This window comes from Teleopsis dalmanni, chromosome 1 (genome assembly GCF_002237135.1).
Source record: "Teleopsis dalmanni isolate 2A chromosome 1, ASM223713v2, whole genome shotgun sequence".
NCBI classification, from domain to species: Eukaryota; Metazoa; Arthropoda; class Insecta; order Diptera; family Diopsidae; genus Teleopsis; species Teleopsis dalmanni.
In genome coordinates, this window is record NC_051846.1 from 206,070,627 (window position 1) to 206,092,030 (window position 21,404).

General features: G+C 29.9%; 4 protein-coding genes across 21 annotated transcripts in view; 3 read left to right on the top strand and 1 right to left on the bottom strand.

Moving 5' to 3' along the window:
• Positions 1-21,404, top strand: part of LOC119671504 (mucin-5AC-like) — a 531,335-nt gene that overhangs the window by 355,436 nt on the left and 154,495 nt on the right. The gene's annotated exons all lie outside the window — the stretch shown is intronic.
• LOC119671510 lies at positions 962-5,584 on the top strand. 2 transcript variants are annotated; one of them, XM_038082182.1, is made up of 5 exons: positions 962-1,162; positions 1,311-3,194; positions 3,687-3,923; positions 5,185-5,309; positions 5,391-5,584. In XM_038082182.1, exons 1-5 carry the CDS (start codon positions 1,073-1,075, stop codon positions 5,410-5,412), a joined length of 2,358 nt encoding a protein of 785 aa, XP_037938110.1. In that variant the 5' UTR covers positions 962-1,072; the 3' UTR covers positions 5,413-5,584. The 2 variants fall into 2 exon arrangements, with proteins under 2 accessions (XP_037938110.1, XP_037938111.1); XM_038082183.1 differs by lacking the exons at positions 3,687-3,923; positions 5,185-5,309; positions 5,391-5,584 and adding an exon at positions 3,319-3,527.
• On the bottom strand, positions 5,573-21,388 carry LOC119671513 (trichohyalin-like). 2 transcript variants are annotated; one of them, XM_038082189.1, is made up of 4 exons: positions 21,253-21,388; positions 7,310-7,639; positions 6,738-7,250; positions 5,573-6,678 (listed from the first exon to the last, which is right to left on the bottom strand). In XM_038082189.1, the coding sequence occupies exons 2-4, from the start codon at positions 7,626-7,628 to the stop codon at positions 5,663-5,665; spliced, it is 1,848 nt and encodes a 615-aa protein (XP_037938117.1). In that variant the 5' UTR covers positions 7,629-7,639; positions 21,253-21,388; the 3' UTR covers positions 5,573-5,662. The 2 variants fall into 2 exon arrangements, with proteins under 2 accessions (XP_037938117.1, XP_037938118.1); XM_038082190.1 differs by lacking the exon at positions 21,253-21,388 and adding an exon at positions 18,319-18,383.
• The window catches only part of LOC119671502 (inositol hexakisphosphate and diphosphoinositol-pentakisphosphate kinase), a 28,845-nt gene continuing 15,897 nt past the window's right edge, over positions 8,457-21,404 (top strand). For 5 of the 16 annotated variants that reach the window (XM_038082157.1, XM_038082164.1, XM_038082159.1 and 2 more), the window contains exon 1: positions 17,701-18,227. In XM_038082157.1, coding sequence (XP_037938085.1) covers positions 17,865-18,227 — 363 coding nt within the window. In that variant the 5' untranslated portion in view covers positions 17,701-17,864. Of the gene's footprint in view, positions 9,093-12,314; positions 12,593-14,456; positions 14,516-17,699; positions 18,228-21,404 lie in introns of those variants that run through there. The other 11 variants (XM_038082158.1, XM_038082160.1, XM_038082161.1 and 8 more) reach the window with 9 other exon arrangements.

A 21,404-nucleotide genomic window follows, 5' to 3' on the forward strand; every position in this document is an offset into this window, starting at 1 on the left:
CAGTTTAATTTAAGTTCTAAAGAATTTCCTAAAAACGAGGGATATATTTATTTAAACAAACATTGCATTCATATCTTGTAGTAATTAATAAACTAAAATAAAATTTTGTGAATTATCTCACTTTTGCGATTAAGTCGATTTTTCGGCGATATAAATAAGGCTTAAATTGTTTGCACTGTTTTTCGATGGTGACTTTGATATACATATATGGAGCGTTTGACTTTATTTTGTTTATGCTACACACCAATAAGTTCATTTTTGTGCAAACTTGTTTATTTTATACACAAACCAATTAATTTGTTTAATGTTCTTATTGAGTACGTTCAATGTAAGATTTTAATTAATTGTAACATTTTAATTGTAATAAATTTGTAATATGTAAAAAATCATAGAATCAAAATTTCGATTGTATTGGAATTTGTACAAAACCAAGTATTTAGTATGCGATTCACAATAGTAAAATTGTATAGCGATATTTTGAACAAAAAAAATATTACTGCAATATTTGAAACATTTATTTATGAGCACAACTATAAAAATAAAAGTGAGATTCAAAACTATAATAAAATTAAGCTTTACTATGTAAATAGGTTTTTAGCGAAGCATATCGAACGAAGAAAATTACAATCTGTCTATAATAAGCTCTAATAAAGTAAACACGTTTCAAAATTTTCCATTTTCGTATTATTGTGAATAAGTAAAGCGAATTTTTATCGTAATTAATCGAAACTGTTGAATATTTTTATTCATCTCTAATTGTGCATTGTAGTTTTGTTTATTTGAATCAATTTGCCCGATTGTGCCGCTAAAAGCGTTGTGCATTTTACCTGTAGAATTTTGTTGTCATAACGACCAAAACGACATTTATAAAAACGGGTCAAGAAAAACATTTTGACAGAAAATTGTAAATTTTAGAGAAGGCTAAGAAAATTTTATATTAGTAAAATATTAAAGTAACGAAATCAAAAATAAAATGCATAAAATTGACAAAAAAGTTTTGTAAGAAAAAAAAAAAACATTTGCCTTAATTTAATTAACGATTTAATTAGCGCTGTGCTAAATTTTCTAACACATGCAAAAGGAAGGAACGATGTCAGCCAATGCCAATAGAAAATTTGAATCAGTGTTCCGCATCGATGGGAAGCCGATCTTGCCACCACTTGTAAGCCACTCAAGCACTCAAGTGAGACAATGAGTTCACTCTTTGCAAATATATTATAGATATGCGAAAATATTTGAATGCTAAATGAATAATTGTCCACTAATTAATAAATATGTTAAAATAATTATTAACTAATAATATTTTACAGGTGACTGCAGATATGAAGATAGAATTTCAGAAGCTCAAAGTAAAGGCCATAGAACTTGAAAAACAATTCGCAGATTGTCGTAGGAAACAACGTGAATGCGAAGATAAAACTATAGGTTCTGATAATAGCGAAAAAGCAGAAACTATTGTTCAATGCAATAATGTACAATGCCAACGAGGTCGCAAATTTTCACGTGACCTCGAACTGGATGCTTCGTTTCAAACAATAACTAATTGGCTTAAGGAGGATGAGTTAAATAATAATTATAAGCTGACTAAAACTAATCCGCCTTCATATAATGCACAAGAACGTTTAAAAAAATTAAAACTGACGGAAACTGTGGCCTTCGATAATCATTTTAAAAGTGTTATTTATCCAACGAATAATGTGATAAAATATTTACAAAATGAATACACTGTTGTCCATATGAGCAAAGTTAGTAACCAGTGCTGGATAATAATAGATGTCAGTAAACTAGACAAATTTAAAGAAAAACCGAAACGTACACGAAACACAAATGACGAAATTAAAGCTAAAGTACCCTCAATATGTGTTTGTCCCCCTACGCCACAAACAGAAATGGTCGTGTTGAAGGATTCTATTGCAACGGAAGATAATACTACTTTTCTGCATATTGCCCACGCAGATCAAACCACAGACGATGACAGTTCAAGCGATACTAATTCTCCACAACCATTTCCACAAGATCCACCAGCGGTAGAAAGAAGATTAACACTCAGTTGCTCTCAGTCAGATAGCTCGCTAGTTCGCTCAAGTTCCTTTACTTTAATTGAACCATCTCCCGCTTTAAGAAACCATATGCTCATCAATAAATTAGAATGTGGCAGTCTAGATTCACTTAATATGTCACAGCAAATTAATGTTGCAACTTCGAATAGTGCCAACCATTTTGTAGAACATAGAAGAAGATCAAGTATAAGAGATGATTCCGATTCTGATGCAACCATTAATAATATGCAACCTGAACCTAAAGGTGCCACCAGAAAAAAACCAGAAACACAGAAAACATTCAACTCAACAGGGAATAAACTAAATGATTCTCTGAAAAATAACTCAGTAGATTCATATTCTGCAAATCAAGTGAACTCCAAATATCGTTCACCATACACCATTTCTAAAAAAGCAACTGACACAACATTAACCGCGAAGCATAATCCACACCAACCTGCCAGTCGTAATCAATTATCGTCAAGTGCAACTAGAGACACAATAGAATCAAAGGCTAAACGAGTACAAAAGGTTAATACAAAAAAATCGCCTTCACCACCATTTAAACAACAACGTAGATACCCTTCAGGCTATAACGCAAATATTTTATCCGCTCGCTCCTCTACTATGTCGCAAAAACCACATTCACCTTACGATAACAAATGTGCAACTGCTCGGGGACAAAAGCCAACAATTCACGACAGATACTCGCTGTCTAATTGCAATTCAACTCCGACAATACAAAACCCACAACGACGCACTCCTAGCAGAAATTTGCTAACTCCTACTGAAAATCAACTGTTCACATCTATTGTGAAGCAAGAAGAAGAAAGAAAGCGTTTAATTAATGCACTTAATGCCGAGAAAAATTTACTTATTTGCAATGCTAAACATAGAACAGTCGTAATTCCTGATGTTACTGGTCTAACTTCGAGTAGTTCTATTCAACACTCCGATGCTGAAACGAACAAAACATGCGATGGTATAACTTCATTAGAATCTAGTTATTGTGATGGAATAACACTTCAAAATGCACGTCCTAACTCAGCACGACGTAACAGCTTCGCGGGAGTAGAGAACAGCCCCGAAATAGATGGACAAAACATGGTGACAAGTCGATTAAGATCGCCTACGGTTTTGAGCAAAAGAAATAAGGTTTGTCCCACATAAATTCAATTTCAATTAATTTAAGCGTATAATACTTTATTTGACTAACACATTTCTCTTATTTCACCTCTCTTTAACGCTTGCCTGGAATATCAAAAATAATCAATATCAGAAATAATCAAAGCTCAATTGAGACTCGCAAGACGGAATTCAGGCTTTCATTAAAATCAAGAAATAATAACCCAAAGTGCCTTAAATTTTATATAAATTTTTATTCAAAGCCCCCAAAATATTCCGTCAAAACTCTATTAAAATCCACAATACTGCGCTAATAATGAATCAAAAGAAATCGAACTTAAATTAATCTTCAAATTTATGCACCGTCAAAATTTTTATTCTATTAAAAAGTTTATTAATTATTTTAGAGAATTTTAAATAAAATTGTTGAATTGTTTTTAACTTTTGCAAATAAATCCAGTTTACTTAATAAATTATCTAAACTTAAGTATATTTAATTAAAGCAAGATAATTCTTTTATAGACTTTAGGTAATGACATTGACATAGGACGGCAACACGCCGCAGCCACAGTCATTAATAAGTATGCTCGTGGGTTTCTGATACGGCGCTTGTTTCGGACTGAACATGTTAAGCGTGTTGTGGCAACTATAAGAGACACGTTGCTCTTCGTGCTGAGACTACATATCGAAACGATAGAAAATCCTGCGGATAACAACACACCAGCTAATATACAGCTGAAGGTTAGACTTTTTCAACAGGTTAGTAGATTCTATAAGTAATTAATATTTCAGTTTCTTATAAGAGTTTCTGAAAGAATAAAATTTTGATTTATAATTAACACAGTTGTTTTTTGTGGCGACAGGGTTTTTTCCTCTGTCCACAAGTATCGCATAAGCGCCGTTATGTTTTCAGTACCTAATAACATCTATGTCTACCAGATTACCATTTGTTTGTTTTTTTAAGATCTAAGATTCGAAGAGGTCTATTTACTATCTCTCTTAAATAGGTATATAAAAAAAGTGTCTTACTTTCTCTTGCTTACTTCTTTTATGTAATAGGAAGCATAAAAGAAAATACATATACAAATACATGAGTTAGGATTTGGTAGGGTCAGAGTTGCTTGCGAAGAGGTGGTTTCGTAGATAAGGTTGTTATCTATTAGTCCATTCGTTAACAAACTTGGTTCTCTTTTTCTCCGACTACGGCTATAGTTTGTGACAATTATCATTGTAGATAGACGGTTGCAGAACTTTAAATCAATTACTTATAAGAGCTATATATATTGCTGTTGTAGCGCGAGATCTATAAGATCTATAAAATAGGAGATATAAAAGAAATTACAAAATATGAATATATAAGAAATAGAGAAGGTATGAGATAAGTGAGAAGAAGATGGGTTGTTTAGAATGTGAAATGAATGAAAGGTTGTTTCCATAAATAGCCAAGTTTACGTCCCAGTACCACTTGGTAGTAACGAAGACCAAGCACCGCTTACCACTCTTAGAACAAAGACCTTACCCCTTCATTAGTTATAGATATCAACGCTTCTATGTGAATGCACGAAATATATATTAATCGTCGTAGTTGGGTTAGTTTGTGACGACGTGTGCTATTTCAAACATCAACACATCGACTTGGAGACATTTATTGTACATATTCGTATCCTTAAAACTGTGAAGAGGAAGTAAGCTACATTAACAGCTTCTAAGTTAGTTAAATCATACATATCTATAATTGTAGATTATAATAGACTATGAAGATGGGTAAATATTGTAAACTTGTAAATTCTCTTTAAAGTACATGTCCTTGATTTTGGAAATTCTCAAAACATTTTCACAGAATATCAATCTTACTTGAAGCATTAAAATTATAAACTGAACTTCGTAATTTATTTTTATTAAATTATTCTTAAATAATTATTAAATATTCTATTTTTTTTTTTTTGGTTTTTTGGATAAAAACTACTTTTTAATATAAATTATTTCACTTCATTATATTTTATTTTCCTTACTCTTCTAGCTTACATCTGCCAGCAAGACCTTACATATGACTTTGTTTGATATCACAGTCAAAGACCGCATGGAGATTATAGCCCGAGATCGTATGCGTCTTAAAACCAAATTAGAGGCACTGAAGTCGAAGCGGTAGGCGGCGCATACATTTCAAATGAAAAACAAAAATAAAAAGCAACAATCTTAATTTTGTTATAACTTTATTAATTTTAGGTCACCAAGAAGGCGAAGTTAACTAAATTATATTCTTATTATTATTATAAGTCTTTAAAATCACAATTGTTATTAATTAAACAAAGAAAATCAGTCTTGAACTACCACAGAATTAAGTATTGTATGGTTGCTGAAGTCTGTGTTTTGTATATAATATATAAGAAAACAACATACTAAAATGATGCTTAATTTTTTTTTTGTTTTTTTCTGTTTTAACAAGTATTTAGAATGGATGTGATGAGTGTAAAATGTAGTACAAATATATTGTTAAGTTAGATATGAGCATCTACATCATACTTGTTCATTTTCTTTAATTCTTGCACGGTGTAAACATATTTGTCTTTTTCTTCATTACACTCAGCAGGCTTATCGGTAAGCAAATCACCGCAACCCTTTTCAGATTTCACTTCTGATCTTTTCTCCATGACACCACCACCTGCGACACTAGCAACCAACTGATTGATTCTGAGGCAATTGGCCAAAATACTCTCCTTGTCCTTTTCATCAGGTGCAGGTCTGGGCTTGAAGTCACGACGCCTTTGAGGAGAGTTACATTGGTATTTGCAGTTTGGATTATACGACTGGTGTCCAACATTAATATTGGAAACCAAGTGGCGAGGAACTTTACGGTCACAATTGATTTGATTAGCACGTTTGTATTCGTTAACAACGCGCACAAATGGATAAAGAGGACGATCTTTTTTCTTTGCATCCTCCATTAGATTGCGGGCATACTTAAAGAAATATCTATGTTGAACATCATCCTCTACATCCTGACACAGTGGTGGAGTTGGCTTTTGAGCATATAAATTGCGGCGACGATATTCTATTTGATCATTTAAGGTCGAACGATAGTTGAAGGCTTGGCGTTGACGTTTTTGCTTTTCGGACTCATTGAATTGGCAGGTGACCTCATTGTTCTTCAAACGTTGTGCCATTTCGAAACGACGCTGTTCTTCAGCACGATGCTTAGCTAGTTTTTGACGTTCGACTTCTTCCAAGTAAGCTTCAATACGAGCTTGTTTCGACGCTTTCTCTCTGCGAACCTTTTCCTGTTCTTCAGCAGTAAACTTCAACTTATCGCGACTAATATCACGGCGCAGAACCTTCGTTTCATACTCCTCTTTGGTAGGCAACTGGGCAAATATTTTGGTGTTTTCTTCTATCTTATTGAGACGTTCACCATGTAACATTTTCTTTGTTTCGGCTTGCTTTTGCATCAATTGATGAACGCCAGTACCGTAAACACATGCCATTCCGTCATCAATTTCATCACCCAGACGTTCCCCTAGTTATTATTTAAAAAAAATATAGTAAAAGAGTAAAAAATATAAATTAGAAACATACTTTGACGACGTTGTTCAACCATTTTCATAGCTTCAAGTGCATTTTGTCTAAGAATGGCGCGTTTGCGTTCCATAGCTGCTTTCTCTTTGTCAACCTGATTCTTCAGTTCATTTTGTATTATCTTGGTTTCCTCCTGGAAATCTCTAATAGCTTGCTTTCTTTCTTCAACGCGTGCCTTGCACTTCTCATTGATGGCATCAATTAATTCACGCTTATAGTTATTAGTAGCAGTAGCATTATTGGCCATTCTTTGTTGCTCCTCTTGAATGAACGCCATACCGTGCTTGTCAATATTCACCATATCAGCACATTCTTGCTTCTTAACAGCCTTTTCAAACTCCTTATTAATAGCCATTTGGACATTGCGACAACGCAAAACTTCGCTATGTAAAGCTGCACCACGCAATTCACGAGGACCATTACGCATTTTTTCTAAGACTTCCTTTGCTTCCTCGACCTTCTTTTTGCGTTGTTCTTCCTCTTTAATCAAAACTGCTTCATACATAAGCTGGCCTGAAATTTCGAATTAATAAAAATAGAAGTAAAATAAAAATAAAAATAGAAGTACGTACTTTGACGAAGTCTTTCTTCTGCCTGAGCTTCAAGTAATTCCTTTTGCTTAAGGGCCTGATCGGTAGTTTGCACATAGTTGCCTCCAAATTTGGCAACTAACTTGTCACTTCCCTCCTTAAGGTACTCGGAATACTTTTTCTCCTCCTCCAGCTCTTTTTCAAACACCTCATACTTGGTAATATTTTTGCGAATTTTGTCATAACGATTAGCAGACAAAATGATGGTATTCCTAGCACAAAGGGTTTTTAACTCATCGCACCCCTTTTGTGCTTCCCCAACGATTTTTTCGTCAGTCATTTTTGGCTCGTTGCGTTGCATGGTGAATGTTGCTATAGAAAATTTAAACAAAACTGATTATTTTTACAACGGAATAAAACTGAAAATTAAATTTTATTTAAATTTGTTGCTTAGCGATGCATTGATTGCGGTTATTGTTTGTTTTTGTTTTTAAATAAAATTTTAAGAAAATTAAAATAAAATTTTAAGAATGTTTTTAATGAAACTGAAGTTTAAAATGCTTTCAAACAAAAGAATATTTTTAAGTGACAGAAACTATTTTTACAATTTTGATTTTGATTTTGACGTTAAGAAAATTTAAAAAAAGCTCTCTAGGTAGAAGCTTTTAGGTTATGTTCATTAAATTGAAATTCAAACTTAATTAAAAAAGCTTATACACATTAAATTTTAAACGCATTTTTACAAAAGTCTACAATGGTTTTTTTACTTAACATTAATTAAAAATCATTTTTGTTTAATTAATTCAGATAATAATATCAATTCTTATGCTTAAATATATAATGAATTGTTATTAATAATAATTTGTTTTTAAATAATATAATATAATAATAATATATAATATAATAATAATATATAATATAATAATAATAAAAATAGTTAAATACATTTTTTTTGTAAATTTTAAAAAATTCGAACCAATTATCTCGTTAAAAACAAAATTATTATTAAAAAATATTTGGTCAACAATAAACAGTAAATGTATTGTTATTGAAATTTAAATGCTTAACGTTTAACGGCTAGCGTACAGCGGATAATTTACGATATGCATCTTGTTCTCAAAGCAACAAAATAAAATGAAGATAAAGAAGAATATGTCAACCAAAGGAGAAGAAAGAACAAAACAAAACGCGAAGTATGGAGACGAACACAGTTGTTTTTCGGTTGTTACGTTCGGCGGTTGTGGTCCGCGGGTTCTACAGAAGTTGCTCAATTTTTCTTTTTATATAAAAAATGTGCTAAAAAATGAAAAATAATGTGCATTTTTAACAGAATCCTAAACATAAATAAGTGTCTTACAAATAATAACATTTAAATTTGGTCAAATAATGTTATATAAGATTCTATTAGTAAAACTATATGTATGAATAAAAAATCGATGAGTGCGTAGAAAGTGCTGAAAAAATGTGGACATGAAAAAAATTCGGCAATAAAAATGCAAATAAAAAATTATATGCTTTATTAATAACATTAACGGTTTTTTGTTTTAATTGTTGTTATATTATTTGTTTTGTTGTAGTAAATGCTAATACTAAACAACAAAAAAATTTGCTTCACAAAATTTGTAGTGAAGATTATTAACCTTTAACGTTTAACGTACACAACTCTCATACACCCACACACACAATGTCATATACAGAGCTCGAATCAGGTTATAAGGACTTACGTCAATCCGCCCAGGCACAGGCACAAGCACAATCGCAGCAAGTCATCATGAGTGAACGCACAAATCAGCGGCCAGGATTCTATTTAGGCTGTGATGGAAATGTAAATTCTTTTGCTTTTTTTTTTTTAATTTAAATTAAATGTTTTTTTTTGACATGACAGAGGTTCTGAAATTGTGTTTCTGCTAAAGCAGATAAAAATCAATATTTTGCTTGCAGTCTGCTATGACCTCGATATGGTGAATACCAATCTTGTATTCATTCGAAGTTTCGACTTCTGTTGCTTCTTCTTTTTTGTGTGTACAAATCAACATGCGAAATGTACGTAGAATTGTACATGCAACTATCAATGTCAATGCCATCATAAAATACTAACTCATCTGATTTCGCCTTCCCATTTACACCACACATCATAATAAAGCCACATAAACTTTTTAACCTTGAACTATTATCGCATAAAACTTTTCACTTTTCTCCACACCATCTCTTTCATCTCCCATGTTAGTGCATAAATTTTGGGCGCAAAAGCACTTGAAAAAATATTTACTTTGTTTTGTATGCTGTTTTTTTTTTGTTTTTGTTTTTATTTACACTTTTGTAAACAAATTTGTTTTTTTAGGAATTGTGAAAATAATTTTCATTTCTACTTAAATATAAATACATATGTAAAATCTTTATGTGGAATGATGAAAGTTAAGAAAAAGTAAATAGTAATTTTTGTATTAATTATTGTAAGAAATGTTCAGCTTGTTTTACTGATTGAAGCCTGTGAATAATTTAAACACGTTTTTGAGAGAATTAAATTTAATTTAAGATCGATAAAATTAAGTACATATAATAAAAATTACCAATAGTGCTTTTATTTAGTTTTTTCAGTGTTGTTATTGTATATATATATAAAGAAAACCTACAATGTTCAAGACAAGATTTTAATCATACTACAGTTACTGTTTTAAAATTTTCACTGACGGTTCCAAAACAAGTAGTGGTACAGGCAGTGGAGTTTTCTCAGAGGAATTTAATAAATCTTCCTACTTTAGGCTACCCAATCATTGTAGTGTCTTTCAGCCGGAAGTGATCGCCATTAGAGAAGCTATAGCTTGTTTGAATGTGAATATTTGGCAGTAATATATACATACTATCAGACAGTCAAATTTACATCTAGGATGGTTTTTGATTGCTACACATCTCTAAAAGAAATGTCGACGCAGCTCAATATTTCTCTAATCTGGATTCCTGGTCATAGGGATATTTTCGGCTATTGCAGAGCAGACGAACTAGCCAAAAAGGGTGCTTCAGAATTACACTCGGAACACCTAAATAATCTGAGCATATCGCTAACATCATGCAAATTATTACTGAGTTCGCTAAGTTGCGTTCTAAATGAGAGAAATTCTAAGTTGTGCCTATAATGTAGTGATGTGTCGATACGTGTTGATAAATGGCTAAATGCGTGCAGTGCAAAAAATCCCAAAAAATCTGCCATTTGGTTTAGTATCAACTTAGCTTAACTCGCACACGTCCTATGTATCGAATTTTTTCAAATAAAAATAATATTTTCTTACATATGTAGATATGTGCCAATGTTAAGTGCACTAAAACAAAATATAGTTTAAAATGAAATTCAATTTTAACAAACTTAAAAACTATTTTTTATCACATACGACTGAACATAAAAAGAAAGTTGATTATGAAAAATTTTGTTTATACGATTCGTGTTTGTAGACTTATAGACATTACAAATTTAATAAAGTTAGAAAGAATAAAAAATTCAATAAAGTCCTCTTTATTATATTAAATAGTTGAAAAACTATTTCGAAAAATAATAATCAATTAATTTATTACAATAAGTCAATGTCAGATCATATCAACAAAATCAACTAAATATACAACGTATATATTGTAAGGTTTATATATTATCCTTATTGGTTTTAAGTAACGGAGTTCATTGAATCTTTCAAAGTAAAAGTCTTGTAAAATAAAAAATCCAAAATTTTGGAGGAGAAAGAAATGCAATACTTGTACTATATGTACGAAAAATAGTTCTTTAAGTTACAGTTGCATCAAATCATAACTAATATTATGAAAGATAGAATTGAAACAGTAAATATCAATGTAGAAGTCAATTAGAAATATAACCGATCAACATCGAAAGTGATTAAAGATTGTTATCATGTTTTGACAGACTCTTCATAGTTGAATTTTAAGGATAGTTTAGTCAGCATAACCCGATATCAACTTAAAAAATCTGTACTGATAGGTATAATCAGAAGGAAGATTACAATAAGGGCAAAGGCAATACTTGTTTTGATGATATGAATTTAAACTAATGCGGTTTTGTAAAACAAAATCAAAATACTTTAAAAAATAATAACTTTCCCTTTCGACTGCTATAATGAATCTTCTTTTAAACTAACTATAAATCTTATCAAAATAGGTAAGTTAACAAATGGAAATTGTCATAAATAAGTTGGACTTATTATTAGATTTTTCTTTAAGAACATGCAATTTTGTTATTGAAAATTAGTTTCCTGCTAAAGAACATATTAGGTTCAGACATATTTTAAGTAATATAAGTAATTGACAAGAACTGAAACAAGTAACTATTTTTTTCGTTGTCTAAAATTTAATATATTTCCTTATCAAAATACAAACATTTATCAGTGTATTGATGTAAATACACTGTCATTAGTTCGCACGATTTATTTTGATAACGTAAAAAATGATTAATGTGAAAAGTAATTTAATTAATCATCAAATTAAGTAGATATAGATAAGAAAATTTAAATATATTTATAAATTAGAATATCTGATTAATAATATATGCAGATATGATAAGCTCATTTAGTTTAATACAGCCAATAAGAGAAATTTGTGTTAATAATGGGTATAAATAGTGGGAAGAAATGTCTAACCCTTATAAAAGAGAACATAAAAGCAGACTTCAATAATTTTACAATATTTTAAGTAGAAGTAATAGAATAAAGGGTAAAATGAAAAACATTCTTATAGAAATATAAATATCTATACAACATAATAGATTACTTAATTATAACTTGAGTGGTAGATGAGCTATAAAAACAAAATATTTGTTGTAGATTAAAATCAGTTCAATGAACTGTATGAACTTATATATTATATGAGTATGAATATATATATTGTATGCAAGTTTGGTTTACAAAGTTTAAAAGAAAAATATATAAGCTTTGATTGCCTGGAAACATATTAAATAAGATTTCTCTAAGTTCTACATTGCATGTTTTAACTACATACTAATCACTAATTTAAAATAAAAAAGAAAAGGTGTTGATTAATCATTCTCGGAATTCAAATAGACATTTAGAAATTTTTCATATTGTCAGCAAAATTAATATAATTAACATAATATGGGTAACAGTTTTGATAAGTTTGTGTATAATGGTGGATACACCACAACTAGTTGGAATCGTTATCGTAATCGTAATAATCAAGCCAATCGACAGCGTTTGTTGCTTAGACGTCAACAATATCAAAATCATCATCAACACTTTTGTATGGCTACAAATTCTGAAATAAATGAACAAAGACCATTGGGTCATGTCTATTCTTCACCAAATTTATGTGGTTGGTATTATATATAATTTATTCATATGAAATTTTCATATATTTACGTAAACATGCAGCTAAGAAAAGTTTAGAAAAACAGGGAAAAAATGGGCAGCATATGATAGCGAAAGACATATACTTTTTAAGTATATGATAATAACGAATAGAGTGAATGCTTGCGTCCAAAAGCGAGTATTATGGATGTCTGTTAAAGAGTTATGAGTTATTCAATAGTATGTCGATTTATTATATATATGTTCTTAACGTTAACTAGTTTAAACAATTCTCTTTAAGATCTGATTAGTTATCTTATACTATATATCTTCTATATATATAAAAGAAAGATGTGTTATTGTTACACCACTTATAACTCAAGAACGGCTGAACCGATTTAGCTGAAAATTGGCAGGGAGGTAGTTTAAGGCCAGGAGAAGGACATAGGCTGAACCGATTTAGCTGAAAATTGGCAGGGAGGTAGTTTAAGGCCAGGAGAAGGACATAGGATACCTGTTTATCCCGTTCACGACAAAGTAGGTTTTGAAATTTTTCAAATTTTTGATATAAGAAAATATTTTATTAAAATTTAACAGTTTCTATAACTTAGTTAATGTGTTTTTAAAAGTTGTATTAGATCAATATAAGTTTGTGTTGCAATAAATATCGTTTTTAATCAATAAAACTACCTGGTTGTTGCAAACTCAACAAAATAAATAATTAACAATTATAATGTATGGTATGGTTGAAAATTTGAGTTTTTAGTTTTTTAATAATGCCGCGACCAAGACGATCGAATCTTTCCCGACAAAGCCGTAATGCAAGAACAATACGAAATACTGCAAATTTAAGGACTGAAGGTCGAGCGAACAACAGAGGTCAACAAATAGATAATTTGCGATGTGTACTAAAATACACAAATAAATTATGAATGATTAATGTAGGTATTTTTTTTTTTTTGTATTTTTTCCAATTAAAAAAAAACTGCTTATTTATTGCCTTTAAGGCGGAACAGAGTTCGCCGGGTCATCTACTAGTTGTATATAAAAACAATGAACATATTTAATTAATTTATAATGTAAGTGTACCAAATATTGAAATCCAGCAAAGAGTTCAATCAAAGATATTAAGGCTAATTACTAAAGCTTCTAAGTATATCATATATGAAAAATATTAGGCAAAAATATGTTGAAAGATGAAATGCCCCCGTTAATCTATTGATTCAGAAAGCTTAGTTTTCTGAGTAGTCACTCATGCCTTAAAATATTACTTTGTTGTGCAATTTTATTATTTCTTTTCCCATTTAAAACTATCACACTAGTTCCATTTAAAATAAAGGACCGTTGCAGTATTATAAATACACATATAGAATCTATATCTCTGCCCGTAGTACCTATAGTATATTAAATATAATATAGTTAACTTGTAATTATTTACATGAAATTTTAGTAGTTTTATAAATTAAAACTACTTTTAACAAAATATATTTTCTATTATACCTACAGCTTGTTAGAAGACTATATATCAACATTCATTTTCTATATTAAACCTTTTTATAAGACTTATACCATGGGGTGGGCCTCTAAAAGTCATATTCAGTTCAAACTATATCCAAATTTTTCTATTCTCTAACTAATTATCACTTCTTCCTTTAAGTTATATTAGTGTCTAATCAAACTTTTGTGTTGGCCCCACTATAATTTATTTATCTTCTAGTTTAGTTTTTTTTTGACATTTATAGAAAAAAAATTTGTGATTATCCATCCATTATTTTTATTTTTGAACTATTATTTGATTATGTTTCTGATAGATATATATTTATTGATATTTTTTATACATTTTTTCTTTCTATTCTTACTATTTAATTCTTCTATTTTTTATTCTTTAGAAATTTCAACCTCTAACAGTCCCCTGGATATGCGTTCATCTTCTCTTCCTTCTTACGCGGTGATTTTATATAATAATTTATTTAATTTAAATTTAATTTTTTTAATTTGTTTTTGTTATTTTTGAAATTGTTTATTAAATTGCATTTATTTTACTGTAAATATTTTTGTTTTTATGGCTGTATTCTGCTAAAAGATCTTAAGGAAAAGTCAAGAAACTGCCTTACATTTTTCTTCTTCCACCTATTTACATTTAATCCACTTTAACCCCTAAGCTAATGTTTCCTCCGTTATCGTTACGTTTTGTTTGATCTTGAAATTAATTTTAATATTTGAACGCTTGCCTATGTTAATAAAGCCGAACCATAAATGTGTACGACGTTCCTATTACTTTGTTTGACATTGACTTCCTTTACTCCCACCAAAAAGACTTTATCTAACTTAACGTGGCTTGGCTGAGTTTCTAATCGATAAGCTCGCCTCGCCGGTTGGTGTATCGCTTTCGATTTTGATTGCAATGCCCATTCGTGTGTAAATATTCCGTGCAACAAGTGGTTGCCGGGTGATATACTAAACGGTCCAAAGTGGAGACCATTCGTTGGTCTGAAATTGCAAGTTTTATTAAAGTGTTTTCTATGTTAATATGGCTGACATCGTAAGCATTTAATCAAATATTTACATTAAATTTAGTATAAAATTGTGAGATGTGCCTTGTATTGAAGCTAAAATTATTATTCCGTCAGTGTCTAAAATTTGTTTACTTTTCCTTATGTCTAATATTTGAACGCCCTATAACTATGCTAAAATAATAACAACAACAAAAATGTTTGATTTATTTTTAACAGAAAATAATTATAAATAGATAAAGTATCTATATTTATAAAATAAATTATTTTTACTTAACATAAACAAAGCGTAAATGTACTGACTTGAATTTATTTATAGATTTATAGTTTATTAACATAAATTAAATTTTATACTGCAATTCAATTGCTTGTATATATAAGCGATCTATTTTCATTCTGAGAACCAGAAATATAGATAGGTAGGTTGGTTTAACAACAGTTAGCGATACAAGAACTATCAATATATATTGTATTAAAAAAAAAAGTGTAAGTGATGAGAAACACATTTTCGACTAAGAAAACATGCTTCCATTTAAAAAAATTGTGGGTTAATATATCTAATACGTGCATACCATATATATGATGTTGAAACCTATATGATTAAAAAAAAAGGTGTAAAAGGTGATATAAGATACATCATTGATATACGACCACCTTCAGACCAAACGATTGCTTTGAATTTATATTATTAATTGTTAATACCATTGAAGCGAAAAATTAGTAAAGTCTGGATGACAATATTAAAGATAACAATGTGTGTCTGGGAAGATAACGGCAGTAACATCATTTATAAGCTACCAACTTGATTGGTTTAACGATTGATTGGAATCTATATAGTTAATAATTAATGTCGCTGAAGCGAAAAATTGAATTAGAGATGACGAATTTCTGTTTAGACAAAAATGAATAGTCAATTGAATAGCATGACAGATGATGTCAACTAAATATTATACTTATGATAAAATTTTATGAATAAAGATCTCAGTCCAAAGAAGTTACATTTTCACAAAATGCGATTCCAATGGACTCCTACTATTGATTAAAATCTCACCTAAAAAGTGGTAAAAGTATATCAAGAGAAAAGTATTTATGTTTTATCACAATAATGCCACCTTACATATCCTTGGTGATCCAGTGAAAATAGAGACAACTTGGTTGAAAAGTTAAAAAAATTATTGACATTGCAAGATCAGCAAGAGAATGGCTGATATAAAGTTGATCGTTAATTAATTTTATAAAGCATAAAATATTGGTCTCGCCCGTGCGACTCGTGGAGTAACATTAGCATGACTTTCTCAGTATTACGTTCCTAGATTAGGTTCTATACATAAGAAAGAATCATGCAACAAATAATGCCACTATAAACAGAATAGTATTGAAATTTAACATTAAAAATTAAAATATAATTAAGTAATTCAATTATTCTGCAGCTGGTTTATGGTTTCGTTCTAATATAAACACAGCAAGTGAGTTTTTTAATAAAACTTTCACAGCAAAGTAACAAAACTCCAGAAAAATGTACGAACATTAAAGTAAAGTACGGCTTTGGATCAGTTGGTTAAGGTGTGCTGACTCTGAAATTTAAATTTGACAGGGCACGAGTTCGATTCCTCGTACTTGCAGTCTCAAAAAATTATTTACGAATAATTAAATACAAGAAATAATTCCAAGACCACTGATGATGGGTATTTGGTAATACTCGAAAGAGCAGTGTGGTCAGCCTAACATTCAATTAATTAAAATATAAAATTAATTTTTATTGTTGTAGTTCACTATTGTTCGAAAAAACTCTTAATAAAACATTTTTATTTAAATAAAGTTAAAAAATGCTTTGTTATTGTTCAGCTAATGTGCAGCGTGGATTCAAGATACTAGAAACAAATTTACTATGAGATTTTATGCAGACCTCTTCTACGATATTTTTACGGCAAGCAATGAACTAACAGACCCGCAACAGTCTAACAACAAATCTAAGTTTAGAATACTATGATATAGTATTATGTGTGGCTTGAAGAGTAAATAATTTAAATTTTCATACATACTTAATTATTTTTCATTAATTTTTGGTTTTTAATTTAATAATTAATATCCTAAAGTGGTTTTTGAAGTTCACAGATAGCAATAGAGGGGAAAATTATAAAAATAAGTTATGTTATCTATTTTATCTGAGATAGACAACCAAACATATGCTATAAACTAAATTTTTCTCATTTAATTTTGAGTTATTTTTGCCTTCAGCTTCAGCTCGATTGGTTCTAAATATTTTAATTAGGTTTATTATTTGTTGATGGATTATAATTAGTTACACACTCAGATAGTTTGCTATTGGAATTAGCGTATGAAACCTTAAGTTTGATTATAAGATTGTTTGGTTTAAGATTAAATGCGACGTTCTTTGGCTGATAACTGCTCACTTTACCGAATTCGTTGTGAGACGTAAGACAATCTTCCAGTCACAGTGGCAGCTATTCTGGGGAGTATAAAATGAAAACAGAGCAAGTATTTTCGCTCTTCGATTGTTTTTGTATAAGAATTTTAAAATAATTAAATTCTATGGGAAGTAAAACGTATATTTTTATTGAAAAGCTTTTGTATTTCATACGCTGGAGTGCTCTCGTTAGTATAAATATTTTAGCGGAAGCGATAACAACGATTTTGAGTTGAGTGTTGTGAAGTCGTGAGCGAATTTATTATAGTGTAAATTACAAACAAAATAAAATCTAATTAGATGACGACATAGTTGTTATTTAATAATACATAGATAGTAGTATAGACTTAAAAACAATGGAGTGGACTTGGTTGAAAGATTGGTGGCGTTTGAAAAAATTAAAGGCGCGTCATCAGAGACATAAAAAGAAAGCAGCAGCAAATGCCGCAGCTGCTTTGCACGATGTTGACAATGAGGATGAAGTCGATGACATGGATGAAAATGATGACTCTAAACAGCAAGACGATGGCGCCACAAACACAAGACGAAAATTGAATAAGAGAAGAGGCAAACGCGTCTCAAATAAAGAAACAACGAACAACGATGACGGAATTTTCAGTAACACGGCTGAGGTTGATAACAATGATAATGATGATAATGATTACGATAACGAAGGTGATGAGGGTGATGACTTCTGTTTTTGTGATGAATGCTTAAATGTAGGTCGTTTTATTTTGTTTACATTTTGCATATTTATATTAAAACTTTAATATAATTACTATTATTTATTTTTTTATAAAAACTACTCACGAATTGCGTTCCTATGATTATTTTGCACAGTTTTGCTTCCTAACAGTTAACACAATATTTTTGTACCACAAAGTTTTGAAACAAAAATTTGTAATTTAAAATTTTACACTTCACAAATGACAATTATTTTATTATCGTTGCTATATCAAACGTAAGATATGCATTTAAAGTATATTTAAAATTTTGATTTCTGAGCTGTCAAACCTTTTGCAATGCTACAGAGTTTCATTTTTAAAATTTTTCAATTATGTTATTATGCAATGATAAATTTAACTTTTACAAATGATATTTCATACAATTCTTTGTTTAAATGTGAGCTGAAGTATGCGCCGAACATGTTGCTTTGCCACTTTCACAAAAATAGCAAAAAGTGCAATAAAAATTGCATTCCAAAATTTAAACAAGTAGAGGGTGCTTCAATAAATAAATATAGATTCTTATTAGAAAACATAACTGTACCATCTTTTGAATATAAACGAATAGTAGTCAAAGATCAGGTGAGACCTGGGTAGTTCCTAATCAAAGAGCATACAACAAAATCAAATCCGATATAAGAGAGAAAAAAAAGAAGAATTAGGGAACTTACCATATCGTTGAGAAAGAAGTACAATGCATGTGAGTAGCGGAAAGAGAGTTAATCAAACCTATACCAACACCTTAGGTTTAGAAGATTCAGAAGTAGCAGCTATTTTGTTGTGCTGAAGTGCAAGTCAATATGTCTCAGATCTCAGCAAATAAGCTAATTTATCAAAAGTTTTTATTATTAGCAAATTCAAGAATTATTGCATGAGATACTTCTTGAGACCCAAAAGTTTATTTATACTTATAATACGACACCTCAGGACGCACAGGAAGATATGTTGATCTACGGTCCGTCATCAGTTAGAAGATAAATAAATGATAATGATTCTAGTATAGTTAAAGTTTAGTATGGGGCAGGGATAAGCCTCCCAGTCACAAAAGAGTAAAAATGCGCAATAGCAATAACTCAAATCATAACAACAACAACAACAATATGACATATATTTTATGAAATTTATTATTAGCAAATTTAAGAATTATTGCATGAGATACTTTCTGTGATCCAAAAAATTTTTCTTATACTTATAGTACGACATGATTTAAGGTGAGTCTAAAGTAACCTTTTTTACTTATATCCCAAATTTTTTGCAAGGCTTTTTGCATATTTTCTAAAAAAAAATGATCACATTGCTCCTCTAATTTCTTGCATATCTTCTATACGAATAATGTTTTATAAGTTATACTGTAAAATGCCTTTCTGATTATATGATTTATAGATAATATTTATTTTTTACAAGTCTTCGCATTGTTGCATGTTGTGCCAACAGTCCTCATTATTATGTGTACCTAGATACCACTGAAGATGTTGGCAGAAATCAAGATTTCAGTTAAAGAATAGTGAAATGACTTTTGTATCTCAACAAAAAGAACAGATTAGTCTAAATAAGATAACTACAATTTTTGTACATTAGTTTGTTATGGATTAATATAACTTTATATTTAGTATATAAGAAAACAAAAAACCAATCGTTGTTGGTATTTTTCATGTAAAATTATGTAAATGTAGCTGGAAATCTCAAGAAGAAAGCTATATGGACATAAATATTTGTGAAAAAAGTTGCTGAGAATACTTAAATCTACGAAAATTAATCGCCAAATTGTGGCGTCGTAAAAATCACACACTAAATATCTTCTAAATTTATAAATAACATTTACAGTGAAAGTCTCTGTTGTTGTAACCCGTCTCTGTCATATATACCAGTGTTCAGTATCTTACAAAACCCCAAGTTATACTTTAAAACGATATAACCATCAACTATTGTGGGAATTTTGATCAACGATATAAATAAGTAGGTATTCTATGTATGCTGGTAAAAATTATCACTAAATCAATATTAGACTTTAGACAAGTCAGATGGCGTGGTTGTTCAGAAGTTAGAATTCTATGGAAACTATTTAATAAGTTCCGAAGTTTTTAATAAGAAATTAAAAAATTTAATATGCACAATAGACTTACGGTTTCACAAAGCGTCTACATAACTGACGACCAAATACTTGCCAAAGGAAGATATACCAAAGATGTTTTTATAATATATAAGGAAATGTCTTGACATTATATCTTTCGTTATATCGAAAGTTTACGTTCTAATAATTTTTTTTTTTGTAGAGCCCTTACATTCTAGTAATTAATTAAAAATAAAAAAAGTAATTACCTCTTTTAGTTTCTTAATTTCCTTACTTATTTTATATTTATTTGCAATATTTTATATATCAATAACTTTTATTAATTGACTTCACACGCGAAAATTTAATGGCGATATAAAAAATTGCTGATGTTGAGGAAAACTAACTGACAATGAAAAAAAATTTTCACATTTAAAATTAGACAATTTTTTTTCTAGCAACTGTCAAAAGCATATTGTCAAAAAAATGAAAAAATTTAAAATTTTTTTTTGTCAAAATTTTTTCAAGAAAAAAATATACTTCAACGCCTTTTATCAGCGGAATACCTACACTAAATGACTCGGAAGAATTCTATTTAGCTTTGGCAGAATTCTGAAATTCTTTAAATATGGGCACCAAAATGTGGACCTACCGCTATATTCATTCTATTATTCTATTCTATAAATTGTCTTTTTACAATATTTTTACGATATACCCGCCATACCCTTAAGACCCCGTGGGTTTGAAAAACCTTTGAGAATCGCCTACTTACTCTTTTCGAGAAAAGTAGTGGTTGTACTAATATGTGGAACTACCGCCAGAACGGTGACAACTCAATACAAATACAATCATATACATATATATATAAATAATTTCATAAGCGAAAAGTAAGAAGTACTAATAATATTATATATAATATATATATAGCAGCAATAATTATTAATACGCAAGCAAAAATAATTTACTAACCTTTAAAAAGATTCGATTAATTTGCAAAGATAATTTGTGACTTGAATAATTTGAGGTTCACTTGTAATACAAGCAAAATTGTAATTTTTGGATCGACTTTGAAGAACAAGGAAATTTCAGTCCAGCTCGAATGCTTGCTCAAGACGAACTGA

What these genes read in the sequence shown, in the direction of transcription:
- LOC119671513 (XM_038082189.1), bottom strand. Translation starts at nt 7,628, where the DNA reads ATGCAACGCAACGAGCCAAAAATGACTGACGAAAAAATCGTTGGGGAA. An exon ending in AGAAGAAAGACTTCGTCAAA is followed by an intron (nt 7,251 to 7,309) that starts GTACGTACTTCT and finishes TCGAAATTTCAG; the next exon opens with GCCAGCTTATGTATGAAGCA. An exon ending in GGTTGAACAACGTCGTCAAA is followed by an intron (nt 6,679 to 6,737) that starts GTATGTTTCTAA and finishes AATAATAACTAG; the next exon opens with GGGAACGTCTGGGTGATGAA.
- LOC119671510 (XM_038082182.1), top strand. Translation starts at nt 1,073, where the DNA reads ATGCAAAAGGAAGGAACGATGTCAGCCAATGCCAATAGAAAATTTGAA. An exon ending in TTTTGAGCAAAAGAAATAAG is followed by an intron (nt 3,195 to 3,686) that starts GTTTGTCCCACA and finishes ATTCTTTTATAG; the next exon opens with ACTTTAGGTAATGACATTGA. An exon ending in GAGGCACTGAAGTCGAAGCG is followed by an intron (nt 5,310 to 5,390) that starts GTAGGCGGCGCA and finishes TATTAATTTTAG; the next exon opens with GTCACCAAGAAGGCGAAGTT.